The sequence below is a fragment of the Anastrepha obliqua genome, chromosome 4, assembly GCF_027943255.1.
Source record: "Anastrepha obliqua isolate idAnaObli1 chromosome 4, idAnaObli1_1.0, whole genome shotgun sequence".
Classification (NCBI taxonomy): domain Eukaryota; kingdom Metazoa; phylum Arthropoda; class Insecta; order Diptera; family Tephritidae; genus Anastrepha; species Anastrepha obliqua.
In genome coordinates, this window is record NC_072895.1 from 126,124,013 (window position 1) to 126,146,796 (window position 22,784).

The window sequence follows — 22,784 nt, forward strand, 5'->3', positions numbered from 1 at the left end:
AGTCGTGGGTAAAAAAAGTCAAAATAAAACTATGAAAAATGTTTAATCTTATATTTCTCCCCTTCAAAATTACTACCATTTTTATTTTTATGTATTATATTTTAAACATTGACCTGTTTGACCTCATATAAAATTGAATCATGATATAAAGCTAGCAGTTACACGTTTTTTAATCTGTCGTAATTTTACAAGCAAAAATAATTATAGTGTTTAAAACAATTATTTCGCGAATAATAAAATCCCAAGGAAAATCAACATCTCCTACGTCTGGTTACCCCTGTACATACAAAAATTCAAATAGTATGAAAAATGTCTAATCTTAAATACCTCTGCTTCAAAATTACTAGCATTTTTGTTTTTATGTATTCAATTTTATACATTACCCTGTATGACCTCAGATAAAACATCATATAAAGCAAGCAGTTACAAATTTTTTTTGAATCTGGCATAATGTTACAAGCAAAAAAAATTATCGTGTTTAAAAATTGGCTTTCGCGAAAAATAACATCCCAAGGAAAAGCAACATCGGTACCTCACTTATCTATAAATATATGAAATTTCGTTATTAGCTTTCTATACTTATTGCATTTCTTCGTTTAGAATTCTTTCATAAATATTGGGGAACACTTTTGAAGTGGAAGACCTTAGTTGGATATACATACATAAGTAAAGTTGGGTCATCGACTGAGCAAATAGGATCATTGCAGATCAGTTTAGGAGCTAACGAAGTAGTTTCGTAATTTTGACGTGATAGCGTCTTATAATTTGATTTAGCCGTCTGCACGCACGAAAAAATGTGTCGTTATCTAGCTCAATGGTCGTTACCTTGCTCAATCGTCGTTACCTTGCTCATGGTCGTTACCTTGCATGAACTGCAAGCGAAAGCGCGGAACGATCGACAAAGAGCACAATCGGCCCCCGCATTCGGCAACGTTCGACATACCTACTTGAGTGAACATATACATATATGTAGATATGTATATGCGCATATGTTCATATATAAATTCACATATTTGTATTTGCATATGCCTTCTTATTGATTATTATTAATTTGATTTACTTGGAGAATTTAAAATAAAACCAAGTGTATCATCATCATCCTCACCGAATTTATAATTAGTGACGACTAGTTATTATATTATTATTATTTCTTTATTAGTTATATATAACTTTTACATTTATAATTTATTTTACATTATTATTTTACATGATATAAAATTCCAAATTCATTTAATTTATATTTAATTTTATAAAATCCACTACAAGTTTTCTAAAGTGAAGCAAATTATTTTCATTTTTTATTACATCAGATAAAATGTTGAATAATTTTAAGCCATTATACATTATTGAATTCTGAGTGCTTCTCTTATTAAATCTTCCTAATCTGAAGTCATTTGCTCTTCTCAAATTATAAGGTTGAATATCTCTGACATAGACGAGCTCATCTTGGAGGTACTCAGGAAACATACTGTGCTTTACATTGAACACAAAAACTAGGACTCTTAACGCCAAACGTTGCTTTACATTCAACTACATTAACATTTGTAACATAGAAGACGTTGATGTGTATATATTGCACTTGATTATTACACGCATTGCTTTATTTGCAAAACTTGAAGTCTTTTTTTAATATCACTATTGCACATATAAAGAATAGTTGCACAGTAATCAAAATGTGGCAATATGATTGTGTTAAAAATCATTACTGCATTGTCAAAACTCAGTCTTTTTCTAATTCCGCTCAAAAATCCCACCTTTTTACTAATTTTATTGCATATATAGCCAGCATGTTCATAGAAATTTAATTGTTTGTCGATTATGACTCCTAAGTATTTTATTATGCTAACTTCACCTAAGCTTTCACAACCAATTTGTAATCGCAAATTTTCATTCGAGTTGAGAATCATGAATAATAATACCTGTTGTTTTAATGTTATTATTATTAACTTTTTGACGTGATAACGTCTTATAATTCGATTTAACAGGCTGCACGCACGAAAAAATGTGTCGTTACCTTGCACATTAGTGTTACCTTGCTCATATTAGTGTTACCTTGCTCATATGTAGTTACCTTGCTCATTAGTGTTACCTTGCTCATATTAGTGTTACCTTGCTCATATGTAGTTACCTTGCTCATTAGTGTTACCTTGCTCATATTAGTGTTACCTTGCTCATATGTAGTTACCTTGCTCATTAGTGTTACCTTGCTCATATTAGTGTTACCTTGCTCATATGTAGTTACCTTGCTCATTAGTGTTACCTTGCTCATATTAGTGTTACCTTGCTCATATGTAGTTACCTTGCTCATTAGGGTTACCTTGCTCTTTAGTGTTACCTTGCTCATTAGTGTTACCTTGCTCATATTAGTGTTACCTTGCTCATATGTAGTTACCTTGCTCATTAGTGTTACCTTTCTCTTTAGTGTTACCTTGCTCATTAGTGTTACCTTGCTCTTTAGTGTTACCTTGCTCTTTAGTGTTACCTTGCTCATTAGTGTAACCTTGCTCATATGTAGTTGCCTTGCTCATTTGTCGTTACCTTGCTCATTGCATTGAATGAACTGCAAGCGAAAGCACGGAACGAACGACAAAGCAAACGAACGGCAACGTTCGACATCTTGCTCTCTCCTACTTAAGTGAGCGTATATATGTATGTATATGCGCATATGTACATATATAAATTCACGTATTTGTATTTGCATATGCCTTCTTATTGATTATTATTAATTTGATTCACTTGAAGAATTTAAAATAAAACCAAGTTTGTTAATAATACCTGTTGTTTTAATGTTATTATTATTAATTTTTTTATTATATATGAAGGAAAAAATGTATGGTAATATTTACCATATACCTTCTAAGATATGTTGGGTATGGGTATCAAATGAAAGCTGTTGGTGAATGCTTTAGTACAGAGTATTTTTCATGCCGCTCCGTGACTGGGGTCTCGAGATATAGGTCAAAACGTGGACCCGGGTAACCTTTGGTTGTGTATGTACAATATGGGTATCAAATGAAAGCTGTTGATAGTGCTTTAATACGGGGTAATTTGTAATGTTATGTTATGTTATGTTATGTTATGTTATGTTGTGTTGTTATGTTATGTTATGTTGTGTTATGTTATGTTATGTTATGTTATGTTATGTTGTGTTATGTTATGTTATGTTAAAGTATATTATGTTATGTTAATGTTAACTCATTCTCTATATCCATACAAAATATCTATCAAAAAAATAAAATTAAAATTTTCTTTTGAAAAATGCAACCATTCAATCAGTATTTTCTTATGACGTTATCACGTTAAACTATCGTCAGTAAACCGACTTTACAGACAACCTCTTTTTTATTATATATGAAGGAAAAAATGTATGGTAATATTTACCACATACCTTATAAGATATGTTGTGTACCAATATATGTACATATATAAACAAGCATACATACATATACTTTGGTTCAATTTTCATAGTCTAATATACTAATGTGCTATGCGAAAACATATAAACATGCATATACATATACAATTTCGCGCAATTTTCAAAAAGAACAAATCTATATGTAAAGATGCATACAAATCATATGGACATATCAAATGTACGAATCTATTCTGTACGCAAGCAAACGTAAGCTAATGTATATTGCTTGAACTGCAAGCGAGAGCGGGGAACGAACGACAAAGAGCACAATCGGCCCCCGCGTTCGGCAACGTTCGACATCTGGCTCTGTCCTACTTGAGTGAGCATATATATGTATGTATATGCGCATTTGTATATAAATTCACATACTTGCATTTGCATATGCCTTCTTCCTGTGTGCATGGTAATGAAACATTTCTCTGTTGACAATAGGACGATGATAGGAAAAGTAGGAAATGAAAGGGAGTGTTTCGAGTGTAAAGTATCTTGAAAAAGTCAAATCGATGATGTTGCCTCTTAGTGTTGTTGACTTATTAACGTCTGATGCACAATCGAAATTGAACATATCTTTCATGAATTTGATAAATGTTTCGTCGTTCAATTTAACTTGACCTATTCCATTGCGATTCCATTAACCTCCTCCTCTATATCCATATCTATCAAACAAATAAAATTAAAATTTTGTTTTGAAAATTGCAACCATTACATCAGTATTTTCTTATGACGTTTTCACGTTAAACTATAGTCAGTAAACCGACTTTACAGACAACCTCTTTTTTTCATTTCGTCATATCTTTTCAGCAGCTGTTATGGAATCATATCTCTTAGTAAAAAAAATTAAATAGGATTTGAGTTTTTGTTATTGTTCTTGTAACAGCATAAAACATTATCCGTCAATTTTTAAGAACTGCTGAAGTGACAGTTTTCGACTTGTTCCGGTACCGTAGAACCCACTGTTGTGAGAAAGTTTTGCTTAATCGCAAATCAGTTACGACATGGTAAGGTAATCTAATTCAAATATTTTATTACGAGGGGCGACAACTTTAAGAAAACATTATTTAAATCATTCTTATATATATAGGACCAGCCTGACGGCCGGTTTCAAGAAGCTTTTAAATATTGGTGGGCTATGGGTTCATTCAGCAAATAAACTGCAAAAGATCAATTCACAAAAAAGAGGCCACATATAAATATTTATAATATGACTAAGTTTTGTCTCCGGAACCAAAATCGGCAATCATTTATATGAATATATCTATGTAACTTAGCACTTTTTCCGCGAATTACTGAATGGCTTGTTTCTCTCGAAATATCTAACCCTTTATATCCATAGCTTAAGTAACTATCTTAATAAAAGTTCAATAAGTTACAAAATGTTTCTATGATAAATCAGAATTTATTGACCTCAAAGCAAATCTTCTTAAAGTTACTATAAGTTATTTTGTGCGCAGATATGTATATGTATACACCTACATACATATTCTAAATTTGGTTTGAAGTAGTTTTTAAATGGACTCAAATAATTTGTTGCAGATTCCCGAAAGACTTGCAAAGTTGCGCGCACATTTTGAAAAGGATGAAGAAAATGGGTATGTGGTGCCAATTTTCAAAAAGTCAATACTTCACGCACAGCGAATTGCTATTAAAAACTATTTTAGCGAGTATTCCTATCAACAACTTTATATAGGAGCCAAAAAATTATCGGTTCAGATATCAAACATATGTGGTAAGTTGCTAATACTAGAATAGTGAAAGCTCTTAAAGCCTTATTTTTGCTTACGATTATTACAACAAAGTTAATACGAGTAAAATATCATTAATAAACCTTAAGTAACAAATCTTAGAAGTTTTGCAAAATCCGATTTAACAATTTGCTTCCCTTTGAAGGTAGTGGTGCATCATGCAACATTGCTGCTTTCTGTCAAAATGACGCTTTATTACCAGTAACACAATGGGGATGTTGGATGTCAGGACAAGTTTTTGTACCACTTTTGCATAAGCTTCCTCACGAAACATTAAAATATATTATTTATGACTCCAACACAAAACTTATAATATCAGCAAAGGAATACGAAATTATAGCGAAGCAGCTTACTGAATTGTTTGACATTCCTTTAATGATTATCGATCACAATTTCATGCCAGAAAAAAGCTCTTCGTCCCGCTTCTTGGAAAAATTGTTACTTACAGTTGGGGATAATGTTTTCATTGAAGGTACTTTAAATAACGATTTCTATTCCTGCTCAGATGCATTATTGGTTTATAACACCAACGGAGTTGAAAAGCCAAAGGGATGTATTATAACACACAAGAACCTGCAATCACGAATTAAAACAACATCTGAAGTGTGTAATTACGAGCCCACTGACTTCTTACTAAATTTATTGCCCATGGATTACTCAACATACAGCGTACATTCTGCGATGTGTTTGTTAAGTGTTGGAGGAAAAGTAACTTTTTATAATGATCTCGATTGCAAAAACATATGGAATAGAATACTCTGTATAAATGTACCTAGAGAGGATAGGCCTAATATTCTTACAGCATTACCCTCAACATATATTAAAATTATCCATGAATACAAAATATTTCCCAAGAACCCTCGAAGGGATGAATATATAAAAAACTATTGCTTAAATAATTTTCGTCTTATGATATCTGGCCCGTTACCATTACCAATGAACATATACCATTATTGGAATAAACTGACGGGCCATAAACTTCTGCGATATTACGAAACGCCTGAAACTGGAGCTATTATAAGTAATCCATATTTTGAAAATAAGCAACAGAAATGGCAACAAACCTCGGTAGGCCTTCAATTGCCACAAACGAGTATTCGTATTGCAAATTCTAAAGATGAAGTCGAATTCGCATATAAAGGAAGCAATTTCAAGAACGAATGGATCGAAAATATTTCCCAAAGGTTATTTTTCAATGAGGGACTTGAACCTTTGGTAGGGGAGCTTCAGGTATCAGGACCAATTATTTTTAAAGGATACCTCAATCAGAGAGATGCGAGAATGTTTTTTGACAATCATTTATTTAAAACCGGATTTATTGTCAAATTTGAAAATGGTGTCCTTAGATTGTTACGACATAAAGATGATATTGTCAGAAGTGTAGGGCAAAGTGTATCAAGCGGTGAAATTGAAACATCGCTACAAACACACCTAAAAATAAAGGATGTTGCCGTTGTTGGTGTTCCAGTAAATTTGGAAAACCTTCAGACATTTTGTCCTAAATGGCTTCCTACTTTCATTTACCTGGAAATGCTTCAAATTATTCCCGATATAAATCGCAATTCAGTCAGTGAAATTGACAAAAACCTATTAACGAAGTTGTTTCTTTATAGTACTGGTAGCTAATTTTATAACAAATCCTTCCCATTCTTTTCGTTGTATCGTGACATTGTACATGGTTTTGTATTTAATAAAGAAATATGTCATTCAGAATTTGAATGACGAGTGAAATTTAGTTTCTGGACCCACGTGTACTGGTTTAAGATGGTATAGTATGGAAGAATTTGTTTCTAATTCAAAATTTATGATACCAGCTACTGGAGCCTCCAAAGTTTGAAAAAATTACAATAATTCAATTTGCATTAACTAATTAGCTAGCCCCGCTATAATAAAAGCACTTACTATAAAATTCTCCCTAAATATACATGCAAATTGAACTCGTGCAACCAAATTATTGTTTAAACTCTATATTTTTATAATTATATAATTTGAGTTCCCTTTTTTGGTAAAACGGTATAGAACAAATGGAACAAATTTCATGAAATCTTCAGCTCAACTAGCTTTCAACCCTTCCCACCCAATGTTTCTTAAAAAAGTAGTTACTGGTCTTTTAAAATCTTATAGGCACACTCATTCACATTTAAAACCAAGGCGAATTTATTATAGGTGACAGCAACCACATATAAGTAAAACCCTACATGTATTTGTTGTTGCCTTTGGTCCAAGCATCAAGTCAAAATCAGCTGTTCATTTGCAGTGTGATTTGCTTGTGAAACGTACACTGGAAATAGTCACAAAATAAAAAGTCGGCACATTTCCCACAGTTCATTGAAGATTTCGTATGTAGCTTATGTGCAAGGTGGATTTATTATGTGTGAATTGTAAGTTCTTGTGGATATGAAAGAAATCATTTGAGCTTGCGGTATTTTAATTATTAATACATATTTCAGAATTTGCCACGGGCATGCATAGGGTGAAATTGAATGTAGAGAGTGATGTTTGGACGCGGAAAAGTTTAAAATAGAGAAACATAACCCAAAAAAACTTCGAAATAATGGTAAAATTAAAGTCTCACTGCGTACAGAAAGTAATGTATGTAATATTGAGCTCAATTGTATTTGTATCACAGTTTTAATTAAAACATTTAAATTGAATTGAATTAAAAAACATGTTTAAAAACATTACTTTAATATGGTCTGCTTACTATTCAACGATTAATTTTAATGAACTTTTTGTAGCCCATTATCCTCTGGTTCGCTTTCTTAATTTTCAACCGCTTGTTGAGATTGCGTATGCGGAAGAAAAAAAGCCGTTTCATATCTTCTGGGAAGTTCAACCTCCGCGTACAAATGTAAACATACCAATACATACAAACAAAGCATATCATTTTGACGTAAGCCATATCTACGGCGAAAAATTCAGCTGGGTGAATGCTTTCGCCTATAATAAATCCAAAGACTTCATAATTTATATTTGTAACTCTTAGGGCCTCCGCACACGGGTCGTATCGGCACTACATTATTTTTTTTTTTTGTAGCGAGGATCACGATACGCTTGCTTGTCCGCACACAATACAACTAGTTATCTTAAAAGTACGAGTTGTCAATATGTCGAGCGATGAAAAGAAATTTATTTTATTGTATTATGTTCTCCATCGGAGGAGAAACAAAAAAAAACAGCTCCGCACATTAGGAATAACTCAAACAGCAAATTGTTCATTGCCATAAGGGAGTTACAAGATGATGATTACAAATTTCAGTGTTTTGCTTAAAGTACGTTCACATACATATGTATTAATTACTAATAAATCCACAAAAATAATCTACCCGTTTACATATGCCAGATTACCTGCAAAATTGACAATCAGCTGTCAATATTGTTGTGAAAGTTTTTTCTTCATTCTTCAAATTCGATATTACATTTTATAATAAGTAATAAGAGGACAAAACGTTTATGGACACACGTTTTTTTTCTGTAAAATGAATCCATAATTATTCATATTTAACACACATTTTATTAGAATTATGTTTGCAGACCTGTTTTCTTTGCCGGCATTCCTTTTATTTAGTTTTTACTTTGACGTTTTTCTTTACACTCGTAAAAATAATGGTCTATTACACAGATCTTCGTCCATTGTAAGAGCGGCCTCTCTTCCGAACGATAAATTACCCGGAAACCTTAAAACGCTTCCAAAAATGGTCCTTGCAGGTGATTTCCCAGTAGTTTCATGTACAGCTGAGCGATAGGCCAACTGGCACATTTGGATGGGTTTGTCCCAATTTCGTTGGCACTTTTCAACTACCTTTCGCAAGTGCTCCTCCAAAGTGTAGTTAAATCTTTCAACCATTCTATCTGATTGGGGGTGCCAAGGTATTATGTGTATTTCCTTAATTCCCAACAAGCAACACATTTCTTTAAATACTGCGGATTCGAAATTCCTTTCTTGATCTGACTGCAATTCAATAGGTACTCCAAACCGAGCCACCCAATTCTGCACAAAAAATCCAGCAATGGTTTTAGGCTTTTGGTTTGGTAGAGCATACACTTCTGGCCACTTACTAAAGTAGTCCATAACAACGAGCACATATTTGTTGCCGGAACACTGTTGGAAAAGGGGCTGCAACATCCATTGCCATAACATTGCTGCCTTACGTTCCGCGCAATTTCGAATCTATTTGGCAACTAATTCTTTGCAATTTATTCAGTAAAACCGTTGCATAATCTTCTCCAGCGTTTTTGTGCTACCCAGATGACCTATAATCAGATCACGGGAATGGTTTCCCATACGCAATGAAGAACTCCATCAATTATTTTAAGGCTATGTCCACTGAACCCATTTAATTTTTAGATGGTCTCTCTACAGCGTCTTTTGATTTCATGATCTTTCCCACGTCAGCATAGTTCAATTAACTTCTTATTGCACTTGGATCTCACTCATCATTGGGTTGCAACTGCATCAGTCTGATATGTACTATCCCTTCAGATCTCTCGACTTTGGAACAATACTTATACTCTAAAGTACAAGGTCGCCGAGATATTTAATCAGCATTTCCCTGTTGTTTTCCATTTCGATGCTCGATCTCGAAGTCGTAATTTTGCAGCCTTTCGATCCACGGTGCAATATGTTCTTTCGGATGCTTAAACTGGAGTAACCATCTCAAAGCTGCGTGGTCTGTTCTTAACTGGAATCGTTGACAAGTATTTGTGGAAATGTTTTTCGCATTCAACCACTGGTAACAGTTCTCGTCTGGTCACGCAGTAATTCACCTCCGGCTTTCCGAGGACTCTTCTATAGTATGAGATCACTTGTTCTTGCCCATTGATGATCGGTGACAGTACTCCACCTATTCTGTATGTGCTAGCATCTGTGTCCATGACGAACTTTTCGCCCGCGACCGGATACACTAACATAGGCGCAGTACAAAGAAGCTCTTTCAATGGCACACAAACGCACAATTCTTCTTAGTGAGATTGTGGAGACTCGGAGCGACATTTGCGAATCCTGGAACAAAACGACAGTATTACGTACACAGTCCTAGGAAACTTTGCACTTCGAGCACATTTCTTGGTCGTGGCCAATCTTTTACTGCTTTTATTTTCTCCTGGTGCATCTTGATGCTCTCGGTTGTCACCTTATGTCCAAGATACGTGATTTCTGTTTCGAATAAGGCAATCTTCTTCCGATTCAATCGTAATCCCACGTAGGCGATGCGCGAAGGACTTCATTAAAAGTTTTCAGATGGTCGTTAAAATGTTTACTCATAATGATGATGTCATCCAGATACATCAAATACGTTTTCCCGTGAAGTCCCCTCAACACATGCTCTATCAGGCACTAAAAGGTTGATGGTGTGTTACAAAATCCGAAAGGCATCACAGAAAACTGCCACAACCAATCTCCTATGCTGAAAGATTTATTCTCACGATCGCAAACCTCGATATCCACTTGCCAGTAACCACTTTTTAAATCAAGCGTGGAAAACCATTTTGCACCGGATAAAGTATCGAGAGTGTCATCTATTCGTGGTAATGGGTAGCTGTCCTTTTTTGTGACTTCATTCAGCTTTCTATATAAATATATATAATTGGTTCGTGCACCCTTTTTACGTGTTTGGTCGAGGTCCTCGTCCTATTTGTGGTATGTGTCTTGATGTTGTTTCACAAATGGAGGGACCTAAAGTTTCAAGCCGACTCCAAACGGCAGATATTTTTTTATGAGGAGCCTTTTCATGGCAGAAATACACTCGGAGATTTGCCATCGCCTGCCGAGGGGCGACCGCTATTAGAAAAAACTTTTTCTTCGTTTTAGTCTTTCACCGAGATTAGAGCCTACGTTCTCTCTGGATTCCGGTAAGCTCCACGGGCTTATTGATGGCTCAATATCCTCTTGTCTTTTTCTGTCTTCACTAGTGTCTTTCCCACGATTACGTTTGCCGTCTCCTTAGCAGTTCTATGGCCCAAATTTCGCCTGTCCCATAGCCTCCTTCCACATTGGCCCATGTGACTGCTTCAGATTTTGACGAAATCCGTTGGCGTTGAGTTTTCTGGACTGTACTTGGCTTATACCCTGTGGCGAGCGGTATCTCCATATTCTGATGCGATGGAACTCTTTTACCCAGCAGCGGGAAATCTTCTTCAATTTTTACTTCATCCGTGATTTCAGCCAGTAAAAATGTGTCAACTACTGACATAGCTCCAATAACGATTTCGCGAACTACCTTTCCGGAAATCGTAGCTCTCTCTCCTGTAGCTGTCCATCTACATACTACTTACTAAACCTGACCGGATAATTGAGTTCGCTGCACCTGTGTCTAGAGTAAGCACCTGGGATCGACCATTTACAGTTCCCCTTATTGTCAAGTTGTTGATTTTCGTACAGTGTAAGACAGAGACTGCGGGGCATTCAGTTGTAGGAACCAGTTCTCGCCCCTTAGAGTTTGTTCGTTTTAGTTTAACGCCCGCTGAGCACCGGGGAAGCCATTGCCAATTTCAGCGCTTCGATTTCTTTCTCCTAGGTTCGTCTTCTGTCGGCTGCATTGTGTACTGCAATTGCGAGCCATTTGTCCGGTCTTACCGCAGTTGTAACACTTTAAATCCGAACGTCTTCGTGTAAGCTGCGGAAAGGACTCCCTTTCTGTTTTCCTCATGGTTTCCTCCATCGAGGTAGCTCTTCAACATCAATCCGACGTACTTTGTGCACTGGCTTGCTCAGGAGAGCTGCTGTTTCCTATGTCAGCGTAAACGGCACTGTTTCAGCAAACATCCCTTCGGTGTTGAGTTTTCTGCCCGTTTTGTGTTCGGAAGTCTGGGATTTCTTTCGTATACGTCAAATGTGTCAACCACTCAATCTCTGTCGCAAGCTGTCATATGTCTTCTGATAGCGATTCGTCAATTCCATCTGGAACATTTCTTGTCTATGGTCACTCCCGTAATGTTTTTTTATTCAATCAGACTCTCATAGTTGTCCCGATCGGTTTCTGGAATTCTCTGCAATACTTTGACGGCGGAACCCTTGCGCGAGACAGCCAATGCAGTTTGTCTGCAGTACTCCAGTGATTTATTGTTGCAGTTTTGTCGAACTGAAGCTTAAATATCGGGAATGTTACAGTGCTTTTACATTCGGAAAACTGGTTAACACATTCGGAAGATTCAATTGTAATTCACCTCAATGGTTTCCAGTTGCGACGTCATATCTGTCTTCTTAGCCTCTAACTTGGATATATGTGTATCTTGTTGCTTCCCTTTGAAGGTAGTGGTGCATCATGCAACATTGCTGCTTTCTGTCAAAATGACGCTTTATTACCAGTAACACAATGGGGATGTTGGATGTCAGGACAAGTTTTTGTACCACTTTTGCATAAGCTTCCTCACGAAACATTAAAATATATTATTTATGACTCCAACACAAAACTTATAATATCAGCAAAGGAATACGAAATTATAGCGAAGCAGCTTACTGAATTGTTTGACATTCCTTTAATGATTATCGATCACAATTTCATGCCAGAAAAAAGCTCTTCGTCCCGCTTCTTGGAAAAATTGTTACTTACAGTTGGGGATAATGTTTTCATTGAAGGTACTTTAAATAACGATTTCTATTCCTGCTCAGATGCATTATTGGTTTATAACACCAACGGAGTTGAAAAGCCAAAGGGATGTATTATAACACACAAGAACCTGCAATCACGAATTAAAACAACATCTGAAGTGTGTAATTACGAGCCCACTGACTTCTTACTAAATTTATTGCCCATGGATTACTCAACATACAGCGTACATTCTGCGATGTGTTTGTTAAGTGTTGGAGGAAAAGTAACTTTTTATAATGATCTCGATTGCAAAAACATATGGAATAGAATACTCTGTATAAATGTACCTAGAGAGGATAGGCCTAATATTCTTACAGCATTACCCTCAACATATATTAAAATTATCCATGAATACAAAATATTTCCCAAGAACCCTCGAAGGGATGAATATATAAAAAACTATTGCTTAAATAATTTTCGTCTTATGATATCTGGCCCGTTACCATTACCAATGAACATATACCATTATTGGAATAAACTGACGGGCCATAAACTTCTGCGATATTACGAAACGCCTGAAACTGGAGCTATTATAAGTAATCCATATTTTGAAAATAAGCAACAGAAATGGCAACAAACCTCGGTAGGCCTTCAATTGCCACAAACGAGTATTCGTATTGCAAATTCTAAAGATGAAGTCGAATTCGCATATAAAGGAAGCAATTTCAAGAACGAATGGATCGAAAATATTTCCCAAAGGTTATTTTTCAATGAGGGACTTGAACCTTTGGTAGGGGAGCTTCAGGTATCAGGACCAATTATTTTTAAAGGATACCTCAATCAGAGAGATGCGAGAATGTTTTTTGACAATCATTTATTTAAAACCGGATTTATTGTCAAATTTGAAAATGGTGTCCTTAGATTGTTACGACATAAAGATGATATTGTCAGAAGTGTAGGGCAAAGTGTATCAAGCGGTGAAATTGAAACATCGCTACAAACACACCTAAAAATAAAGGATGTTGCCGTTGTTGGTGTTCCAGTAAATTTGGAAAACCTTCAGACATTTTGTCCTAAATGGCTTCCTACTTTCATTTACCTGGAAATGCTTCAAATTATTCCCGATATAAATCGCAATTCAGTCAGTGAAATTGACAAAAACCTATTAACGAAGTTGTTTCTTTATAGTACTGGTAGCTAATTTTATAACAAATCCTTCCCATTCTTTTCGTTGTATCGTGACATTGTACATGGTTTTGTATTTAATAAAGAAATATGTCATTCAGAATTTGAATGACGAGTGAAATTTAGTTTCTGGACCCACGTGTACTGGTTTAAGATGGTATAGTATGGAAGAATTTGTTTCTAATTCAAAATTTATGATACCAGCTACTGGAGCCTCCAGAGTTTGAAAAAATTACAATAATTCAATTTGCATTAACTAATTAGCTAGCCCCGCTATAATAAAAGCACTTACTATAAAATTCTCCCTAAATATACATGCAAATTGAACTCGTGCAACCAAATTATTGTTTAAACTCTATATTTTTATAATTATATAATTTGAGTTCCCTTTTTTGGTAAAACGGTATAGAACAAATGGAACAAATTTCATGAAATCTTCAGCTCAACTAGCTTTCAACCCTTCCCACCCAATGTTTCTTAAAAAAGTAGTTACTGGTCTTTTAAAATCTTATAGGCACACTCATTCACATTTAAAACCAAGGCGAATTTATTATAGGTGACAGCAACCACATATAAGTAAAACCCTACATGTATTTGTTGTTGCCTTTGGTCCAAGCATCAAGTCAAAATCAGCTGTTCATTTGCAGTGTGATTTGCTTGTGAAACGTACACTGGAAATAGTCACAAAATAAAAAGTCGGCACATTTCCCACAGTTCATTGAAGATTTCGTATGTAGCTTATGTGCAAGGTGGATTTATTATGTGTGAATTGTAAGTTCTTGTGGATATGAAAGAAATCATTTGAGCTTGCGGTATTTTAATTATTAATACATATTTCAGAATTTGCCACGGGCATGCATAGGGTGAAATTGAATGTAGAGAGTGATGTTTGGACGCGGAAAAGTTTAAAATAGAGAAACATAACCCAAAAAAACTTCGAAATAATGGTAAAATTAAAGTCTCACTGCGTACAGAAAGTAATGTATGTAATATTGAGCTCAATTGTATTTGTATCACAGTTTTAATTAAAACATTTAAATTGAATTGAATTAAAAAACATGTTTAAAAACATTACTTTAATATGGTCTGCTTACTATTCAACGATTAATTTTAATGAACTTTTTGTAGCCCATTATCCTCTGGTTCGCTTTCTTAATTTTCAACCGCTTGTTGAGATTGCGTATGCGGAAGAAAAAAAGCCGTTTCATATCTTCTGGGAAGTTCAACCTCCGCGTACAAATGTAAACATACCAATACATACAAACAAAGCATATCATTTTGACGTAAGCCATATCTACGGCGAAAAATTCAGCTGGGTGAATGCTTTCGCCTATAATAAATCCAAAGACTTCATAATTTATATTTGTAACTCTTAGGGCCTCCGCACACGGGTCGTATCGGCACTACATTATTTTTTTTTTTTGTAGCGAGGATCACGATACGCTTGCTTGTCCGCACACAATACAACTAGTTATCTTAAAAGTACGAGTTGTCAATATGTCGAGCGATGAAAAGAAATTTATTTTATTGTATTATGTTCTCCATCGGAGGAGAAACAAAAAAAAACAGCTCCGCACATTAGGAATAACTCAAACAGCAAATTGTTCATTGCCATAAGGGAGTTACAAGATGATGATTACAAATTTCAGTGTTTTGCTTAAAGTACGTTCACATACATATGTATTAATTACTAATAAATCCACAAAAATAATCTACCCGTTTACATATGCCAGATTACCTGCAAAATTGACAATCAGCTGTCAATATTGTTGTGAAAGTTTTTTCTTCATTCTTCAAATTCGATATTACATTTTATAATAAGTAATAAGAGGACAAAACGTTTATGGACACACGTTTTTTTTCTGTAAAATGAATCCATAATTATTCATATTTAACACACATTTTATTAGAATTATGTTTGCAGACCTGTTTTCTTTGCCGGCATTCCTTTTATTTAGTTTTTACTTTGACGTTTTTCTTTACACTCGTAAAAATAATGGTCTATTACACAGATCTTCGTCCATTGTAAGAGCGGCCTCTCTTCCGAACGATAAATTACCCGGAAACCTTAAACCGCTTCCAAAAATGGTCCTTGCAGGTGATTTCCCAGTAGTTTCATGTACAGCTGAGCGATAGGCCAACTGGCACATTTGGATGGGTTTGTCCCAATTTCGTTGGCACTTTTCAACTACCTTTCGCAAGTGCTCCTCCAAAGTGTAGTTAAATCTTTCAACCATTCTATCTGATTGGGGGTGCCAAGGTATTATGTGTATTTCCTTAATTCCCAACAAGCAACACATTTCTTTAAATACTGCGGATTCGAAATTCCTTTCTTGATCTGACTGCAATTCAATAGGTACTCCAAACCGAGCCACCCAATTCTGCACAAAAAATCCAGCAATGGTTTTAGGCTTTTGGTTTGGTAGAGCATACACTTCTGGCCACTTACTAAAGTAGTCCATAACAACGAGCACATATTTGTTGCCGGAACACTGTTGGAAAAGGGGCTGCAACATCCATTGCCATAACATTGCTGCCTTACGTTCCGCGCAATTTCGAATCTATTTGGCAACTAATTCTTTGCAATTTATTCAGTAAAACCGTTGCATAATCTTCTCCAGCGTTTTTGTGCTACCCAGATGACCTATAATCAGATCACGGGAATGGTTTCCCATACGCAATGAAGAACTCCATCAATTATTTTAAGGCTATGTCCACTGAACCCATTTAATTTTTAGATGGTCTCTCTACAGCGTCTTTTGATTTCATGATCTTTCCCACGTCAGCATAGTTCAATTAACTTCTTATTGCACTTGGATCTCACTCATCATTGGGTTGCAACTGCATCAGTCTGATATGTACTATCCCTTCAGATCTCTCGACTTTGGAACAATACTTATACTCTAAAGTACAAGGTCGCCGAGATATTTAATCAGCATTTCCCTGTTGTTTTCCATTTCGATGCTCGATCTCGAAGTCGTAATTTTGCAGCCTTTCGATCCACGGTGCAATATGTTCTTTCGGATGCTTAAACTGGAGTAACCATCTCAATGCTGCGTGGTCTGTTCTTAACTGGAATCGTTGACAAGTATTTGTGGAAATGTTTTTCGCATTCAACCACTGGTAACAGTTCTCGTCTGGTCACGCAGTAATTCACCTCCGGCTTTCCGAGGACTCTTCTATAGTATGAGATCACTTGTTCTTGCCCATTGATGATCGGTGACAGTACTCCACCTATTCTGTATGTGCTAGCATCTGTGTCCATGACGAACTTTTCGCCCGCGACCGGATACACTAACATAGGCGCAGTACAAAGAAGCTCTTTCAATGGCACACAAACGCACAATTCTTCTTAGTGAGATTGTGGAGACTCGGAGCGACATTTGCGAATCCTGGAACAAAACGACAGTATTACGTACACAGTCCTAGGAAACTTTGCACTTCGAGCACATTTCTTGGTCGTGGCCAATCTTTTACTGCTTTTATTTTCTCCTGGTGCATCTTGATGCTCTCGGTTGTCACCTTATGTCCAAGATACGTGATTTCTGTTTCGAATAAGGCAATCTTCTTCCGATTCAATCGTAATCCCACGTAGGCGATGCGCGAAGGACTTCATTAAAAGTTTTCAGATGGTCGTTAAAATGTTTACTCATAATGATGATGTCATCCAGATACATCAAATACGTTTTCCCGTGAAGTCCCCTCAACACATGCTCTATCAGGCACTAAAAGGTTGATGGTGTGTTACAAAATCCGAAAGGCATCACAGAAAACTGCCACAACCAATCTCCTATGCTGAAAGATTTATTCTCACGATCGCAAACCTCGATATCCACTTGCCAGTAACCACTTTTTAAATCAAGCGTGGAAAACCATTTTGCACCGGATAAAGTATCGAGAGTGTCATCTATTCGTGGTAATGGGTAGCTGTCCTTTTTTGTGACTTCATTCAGCTTTCTATATAAATATATATAATTGGTTCGTGCACCCTTTTTACGTGTTTGGTCGAGGTCCTCGTCCTATTTGTGGTATGTGTCTTGATGTTGTTTCACAAATGGAGGGACCTAAAGTTTCAAGCCGACTCCAAACGGCAGATATTTTTTTATGAGGAGCCTTTTCATGGCAGAAATACACTCGGAGATTTGCCATCGCCTGCCGAGGGGCGACCGCTATTAGAAAAAACTTTTTCTTCGTTTTAGTCTTTCACCGAGATTAGAGCCTACGTTCTCTCTGGATTCCGGTAAGCTCCACGGGCTTATTGATGGCTCAATATCCTCTTGTCTTTTTCTGTCTTCACTAGTGTCTTTCCCACGATTACGTTTGCCGTCTCCTTAGCAGTTCTATGGCCCAAATTTCGCCTGTCCCATAGCCTCCTTCCACATTGGCCCATGTGACTGCTTCAGATTTTGACGAAATCCGTTGGCGTTGAGTTTTCTGGACTGTACTTGGCTTATACCCTGTGGCGAGCGGTATCTCCATATTCTGATGCGATGGAACTCTTTTACCCAGCAGCGGGAAATCTTCTTCAATTTTTACTTCATCCGTGATTTCAGCCAGTAAAAATGTGTCAACTACTGACATAGCTCCAATAACGATTTCGCGAACTACCTTTCCGGAAATCGTAGCTCTCTCTCCTGTAGCTGTCCATCTACATACTACTTACTAAACCTGACCGGATAATTGAGTTCGCTGCACCTGTGTCTAGAGTAAGCACCTGGGATCGACCATTTACAGTTCCCCTTATTGTCAAGTTGTTGATTTTCGTACAGTGTAAGACAGAGACTGCGGGGCATTCAGTTGTAGGAACCAGTTCTCGCCCCTTAGAGTTTGTTCGTTTTAGTTTAACGCCCGCTGAGCACCGGGGAAGCCATTGCCAATTTCAGCGCTTCGATTTCTTTCTCCTAGGTTCGTCTTCTGTCGGCTGCATTGTGTACTGCAATTGCGAGCCATTTGTCCGGTCTTACCGCAGTTGTAACACTTTAAATCCGAACGTCTTCGTGTAAGCTGCGGAAAGGACTCCCTTTCTGTTTTCCTCATGGTTTCCTCCATCGAGGTAGCTCTTCAACATCAATCCGACGTACTTTGTGCACTGGCTTGCTCAGGAGAGCTGCTGTTTCCTATGTCAGCGTAAACGGCACTGTTTCAGCAAACATCCCTTCGGTGTTGAGTTTTCTGCCCGTTTTGTGTTCGGAAGTCTGGGATTTCTTTCGTATACGTCAAATGTGTCAACCACTCAATCTCTGTCGCAAGCTGTCATATGTCTTCTGATAGCGATTCGTCAATTCCATCTGGAACATTTCTTGTCTATGGTCACTCCCGTAATGTTTTTTTATTCAATCAGACTCTCATAGTTGTCCCGATCGGTTTCTGGAATTCTCTGCAATACTTTGACGGCGGAACCCTTGCGCGAGACAGCCAATGCAGTTTGTCTGCAGTACTCCAGTGATTTATTGTTGCAGTTTTGTCGAACTGAAGCTTAAATATCGGGAATGTTACAGTGCTTTTACATTCGGAAAACTGGTTAACACATTCGGAAGATTCAATTGTAATTCACCTCAATGGTTTCCAGTTGCGACGTCATATCTGTCTTCTTAGCCTCTAACTTGGATATATGTGTATCTTGTTGTTCCAGTTCCGCATCTAAATTCAACGACAACTCGGCTGACATTTGTGATACCTGCGATGACATTTTCGCTCGTAACAATATCTTTTCTTTTTGCTTCCATCATTAAAACTTAATTTTTACTGATTATTGTTCAACGTTTGTTAATTCTGTTTCGATTTACTCTTCCGTTTTGGTTTGACACCTAATTTCGATATATTTGTGATAAGCACTAAGGAGGGCAACGAATTGTTCGTAACCACGACAGTCGGTTCTACGTAACCAGAACGACCTGGATTTATATCCGGCCAAGGACTGTCACTTCAGCAGCATTCCCCGTATGGGGAATATTTATGCTGCTACAACAACAACGAACTATTCGTGATTCGCAAAGGTATTATTTAAAATGAGGTATATTTAATGGCGAATTATGTAAATGGAAGAGTATTGATTGGTAAGTGAATTATGAAGGAGAGAGCGATTTACGTGCCGTGGGAACATAACAGCATAGCATAAGTGCTTCTTGTCAAAGTTGAGATCAGAAAGCAAATCTGCAAAAGCTTGAATATGTTAGTAAATAAGTAAGTATGTTGGTAATCGAAACGCAAATTGCCTGAAAACTTGCACGTGACATTCTCAAATCACATAAGTCTTATAATATGCTAGTCTAAATAATAACTACGGAAAATATAAAGTTTACTATCCTGGCAAACTGTTAAGAAAAATTTCTTGATCCAGACAGTCCTTAACAATACACCTGTCGGTCAAACCTATCGACTTCGAGGAACGATAAGTTTCACTTTGAAACGGGAGAAAATGGAATGGAAACACCCTTTTCGAAAAAGAATATGGTAATCATGGATTTTGGATAACTCATGCACATATACCCATTTGGTATTCGTGTGTAGATTTGTACGTTCTGAAAGCAGTTGGTGCAATTAGATCGAACGTTTTTCATAGCTTTTGTGCATATAACTTAAGAAAATGGTATGTCTGATTATATATTTTTCCATTGTAAATTAAAAAAAGACATTTTTAAGTGTAGAAAGTTTTGTGGCCGAAATAGTCATTAATATAAATTGTTGAAGAAAATTGAAATTTAATATCTAGTGAAAATTTTGCTAATATGTGTGTGTGGTAGCTTGCCTACCCCGGTTGGTTAAAAAGCCGGAAAGAATTGCGAATGTATCATTCACGTAAACTAACGCCAAATTTTCCAAATATAATTATAAGTATTGTGAAATGAACAATGGGTATTAAAAATATGAGTAATATACGCTCACATTCGTATTTCACATTGTATTTTATACTTACCACGAAAAGATGGTGCAGAACTTCTGTTATCGTAGAGCGAAAGTATAAGCGGCGGCAAGTTCACATAAGTGTGTGTAAATGAATCATTCAGCAATACGTTAGCGTTAATTTAAAGAAAAAAATATGAATGTGCATATATACACACACTTAAAAATTATTTTGAAGCCTTGGGTATCCCAAGTGCCCTATACAAAAAAAAAAGTCGAACGTAAAATGAATGAGAGCAACTTTCCGCCATGCGGTTTGCCGCTTTGTCCAGATAGTATGTATAATGGTACAATAAATTTTCCCCGACCTTGGAGGGGAGGTCAAATTATGTTAATTTTTATATTTTCTATCAGACTATAATTAAGTTTGGTTAATAGAAATATAAATTTGCAATAACTTAGATTTCAATAAAATTTATACACTTAATAATTCACTGTAGATATAAATTATTTGAAGCAGATGGTTTGTACATATTGCATGTGTATTTTTAAACTTGTCTATTTTTATGTGTAACACTGATTTTTTACACTTGATATATTCAGAAAATAATTTGGCGAAGATAGTCTAAAGAACCACATTTAGTACAGTTTGTTCCATACAATGCAACGAAATATATACTAATCGATTGTTTGTACAAGGTAAAATTTATATCGTATATTAAATAAAAACCTGAGGAAGAGGCTGGATATAGTTTATAATTTTAAATTAATTAAGAAAATATCCATAAATAATTTAAAAGAAACGTAGGTGTTGTGTATATATATACACATACATATACTTATCTAGCTATACTTATACATACATATGTATGTGTTTATTTTAAATTGTTGGCAAACTGTTGAGATTTAGCTTCTAATACGATTACCACTTGCTTCAATTTCTATTATGAGTGTATAAATATATTTTAGATACGCTAAAGTTATTACAAAGTTACTTTTTTCTATAAATTTCAGGCTTCCGGGGTTACCGTTTCAGATGTTTGCAAAACAACATACGAAGAAATTAAAAAGGATAAAAAACACCGCTATGTAATTTTTTATATACGTGACGAGAAACAAATTGATGTTGAAACCGTTGGTGACCGGAATGCTGAATACGACCAATTTCTTGAAGACATCCAGAAATGTGGTCCTGGAGAATGCCGGTAAGTATTATAGATTTACTACTAATAAATGTGTGTTCTATTTTGATAAGTAAATTTTTCCAGTTATGGATTATTCGATTTTGAATATATGCACCAATGTCAAGGAACATCAGAAAGCTCAAAGAAGCAGAAACTTTTTCTTATGTCTTGGTGCCCGGACACTGCCAAGGTAAATATACAATTTTTTTTCGGTATATTTACAACATTTTGAGCGAATTATTGTTACAGGTTAAGAAGAAGATGTTGTACTCGAGTTCATTTGATGCTCTGAAGAAGTCATTGGTGGGTGTGCAAAAATATATTCAAGCTACCGACCTTTCTGAAGCTTCTAGAGAAGCTGTCGAAGAGAAATTGCGCGCCACAGATCGTCAATAAATATGATACAGTGTTCTACTTTTTTTGTATTTGCAGTAGAAATAAACAAAAATAAGAAAAATTAAATTTGGGGTTATTAAAAAGGTGGTTTTTAATGGATCTGAGGCTAGCACATGGTATAGTATTTTACTTACTATCAATATTGATAAGTATAAATAATTGCTGAGTAACAATTGTTAAATATATGACGATTACAAAATTTAACATATGAAGTAGTGTGTATGCACTTAATCATACCAGTACAACATATACATATATGAGAAATCTGGAGTTTGCAGTCTTCATATTTAGTATACCTATTGACGAATGTTGCACGAACTGACAATCGGCACACACACATGTTCAATTCTGAAGCCTTGCCTTATTTGGTAAAGGCCGCTACTTTGGATCAATTAACCGATGGTTTATACTAGTTGATTTTCTGGTAAGCCATTTCCAAGTTGCTCGTAAACCGACTATATGTCAAAGAGTGTAATTCTTCAAAATTACT

General features: G+C 35.9%; 3 protein-coding genes across 3 annotated transcripts; all 3 read left to right on the top strand.

The window, feature by feature from the left end:
- The first annotated feature begins 175 nt into the window (after nt 1-175).
- Nucleotides 176-6,888, top strand: LOC129245156 (malonate--CoA ligase ACSF3, mitochondrial-like). The gene is made up of 3 exons (XM_054883176.1): nt 176-528; nt 4,949-5,141; nt 5,303-6,888. The coding sequence occupies exons 1-3, from the start codon at nt 451-453 to the stop codon at nt 6,781-6,783; spliced, it is 1,752 nt and encodes a 583-aa protein (XP_054739151.1). The 5' UTR covers nt 176-450; the 3' UTR covers nt 6,784-6,888.
- Nucleotides 6,889-12,378: 5,490 nt separating this feature from the next.
- Nucleotides 12,379-13,992, top strand: LOC129244418 (malonate--CoA ligase ACSF3, mitochondrial-like). Its single transcript, XM_054882038.1, has one exon. It carries the CDS (start codon nt 12,379-12,381, stop codon nt 13,885-13,887), a length of 1,509 nt encoding a protein of 502 aa, XP_054738013.1. The 3' UTR covers nt 13,888-13,992.
- Nucleotides 13,993-20,326: 6,334 nt separating this feature from the next.
- Nucleotides 20,327-22,360, top strand: LOC129245159 (cofilin/actin-depolymerizing factor homolog). The gene is made up of 4 exons (XM_054883179.1): nt 20,327-20,460; nt 21,729-21,919; nt 21,983-22,088; nt 22,148-22,360. Exons 1-4 carry the CDS (start codon nt 20,458-20,460, stop codon nt 22,292-22,294), a joined length of 447 nt encoding a protein of 148 aa, XP_054739154.1. The 5' UTR covers nt 20,327-20,457; the 3' UTR covers nt 22,295-22,360.
- The last annotated feature ends 424 nt before the right edge of the window (nt 22,361-22,784 follow it).

Bases quoted from the DNA above. Each gene is read 5' to 3' on its own strand.
- LOC129245156 (XM_054883176.1), top strand. From the start codon at position 451: ATGTTACAAGCAAAAAAAATTATCGTGTTTAAAAATTGGCTTTCGCGA. The intron at 529-4,948 runs GTACCTCACTTA...AATTTGTTGCAG, and splicing joins CCCAAGGAAAAGCAACATCG to ATTCCCGAAAGACTTGCAAA. The intron at 5,142-5,302 runs GTAAGTTGCTAA...TTCCCTTTGAAG, and splicing joins TCAGATATCAAACATATGTG to GTAGTGGTGCATCATGCAAC.
- LOC129244418 (XM_054882038.1), top strand. From the start codon at position 12,379: ATGTGTATCTTGTTGCTTCCCTTTGAAGGTAGTGGTGCATCATGCAAC.
- LOC129245159 (XM_054883179.1), top strand. The intron at 21,920-21,982 runs GTAAGTATTATA...AAATTTTTCCAG, and splicing joins TGTGGTCCTGGAGAATGCCG to TTATGGATTATTCGATTTTG. The intron at 22,089-22,147 runs GTAAATATACAA...TTATTGTTACAG, and splicing joins GGTGCCCGGACACTGCCAAG to GTTAAGAAGAAGATGTTGTA.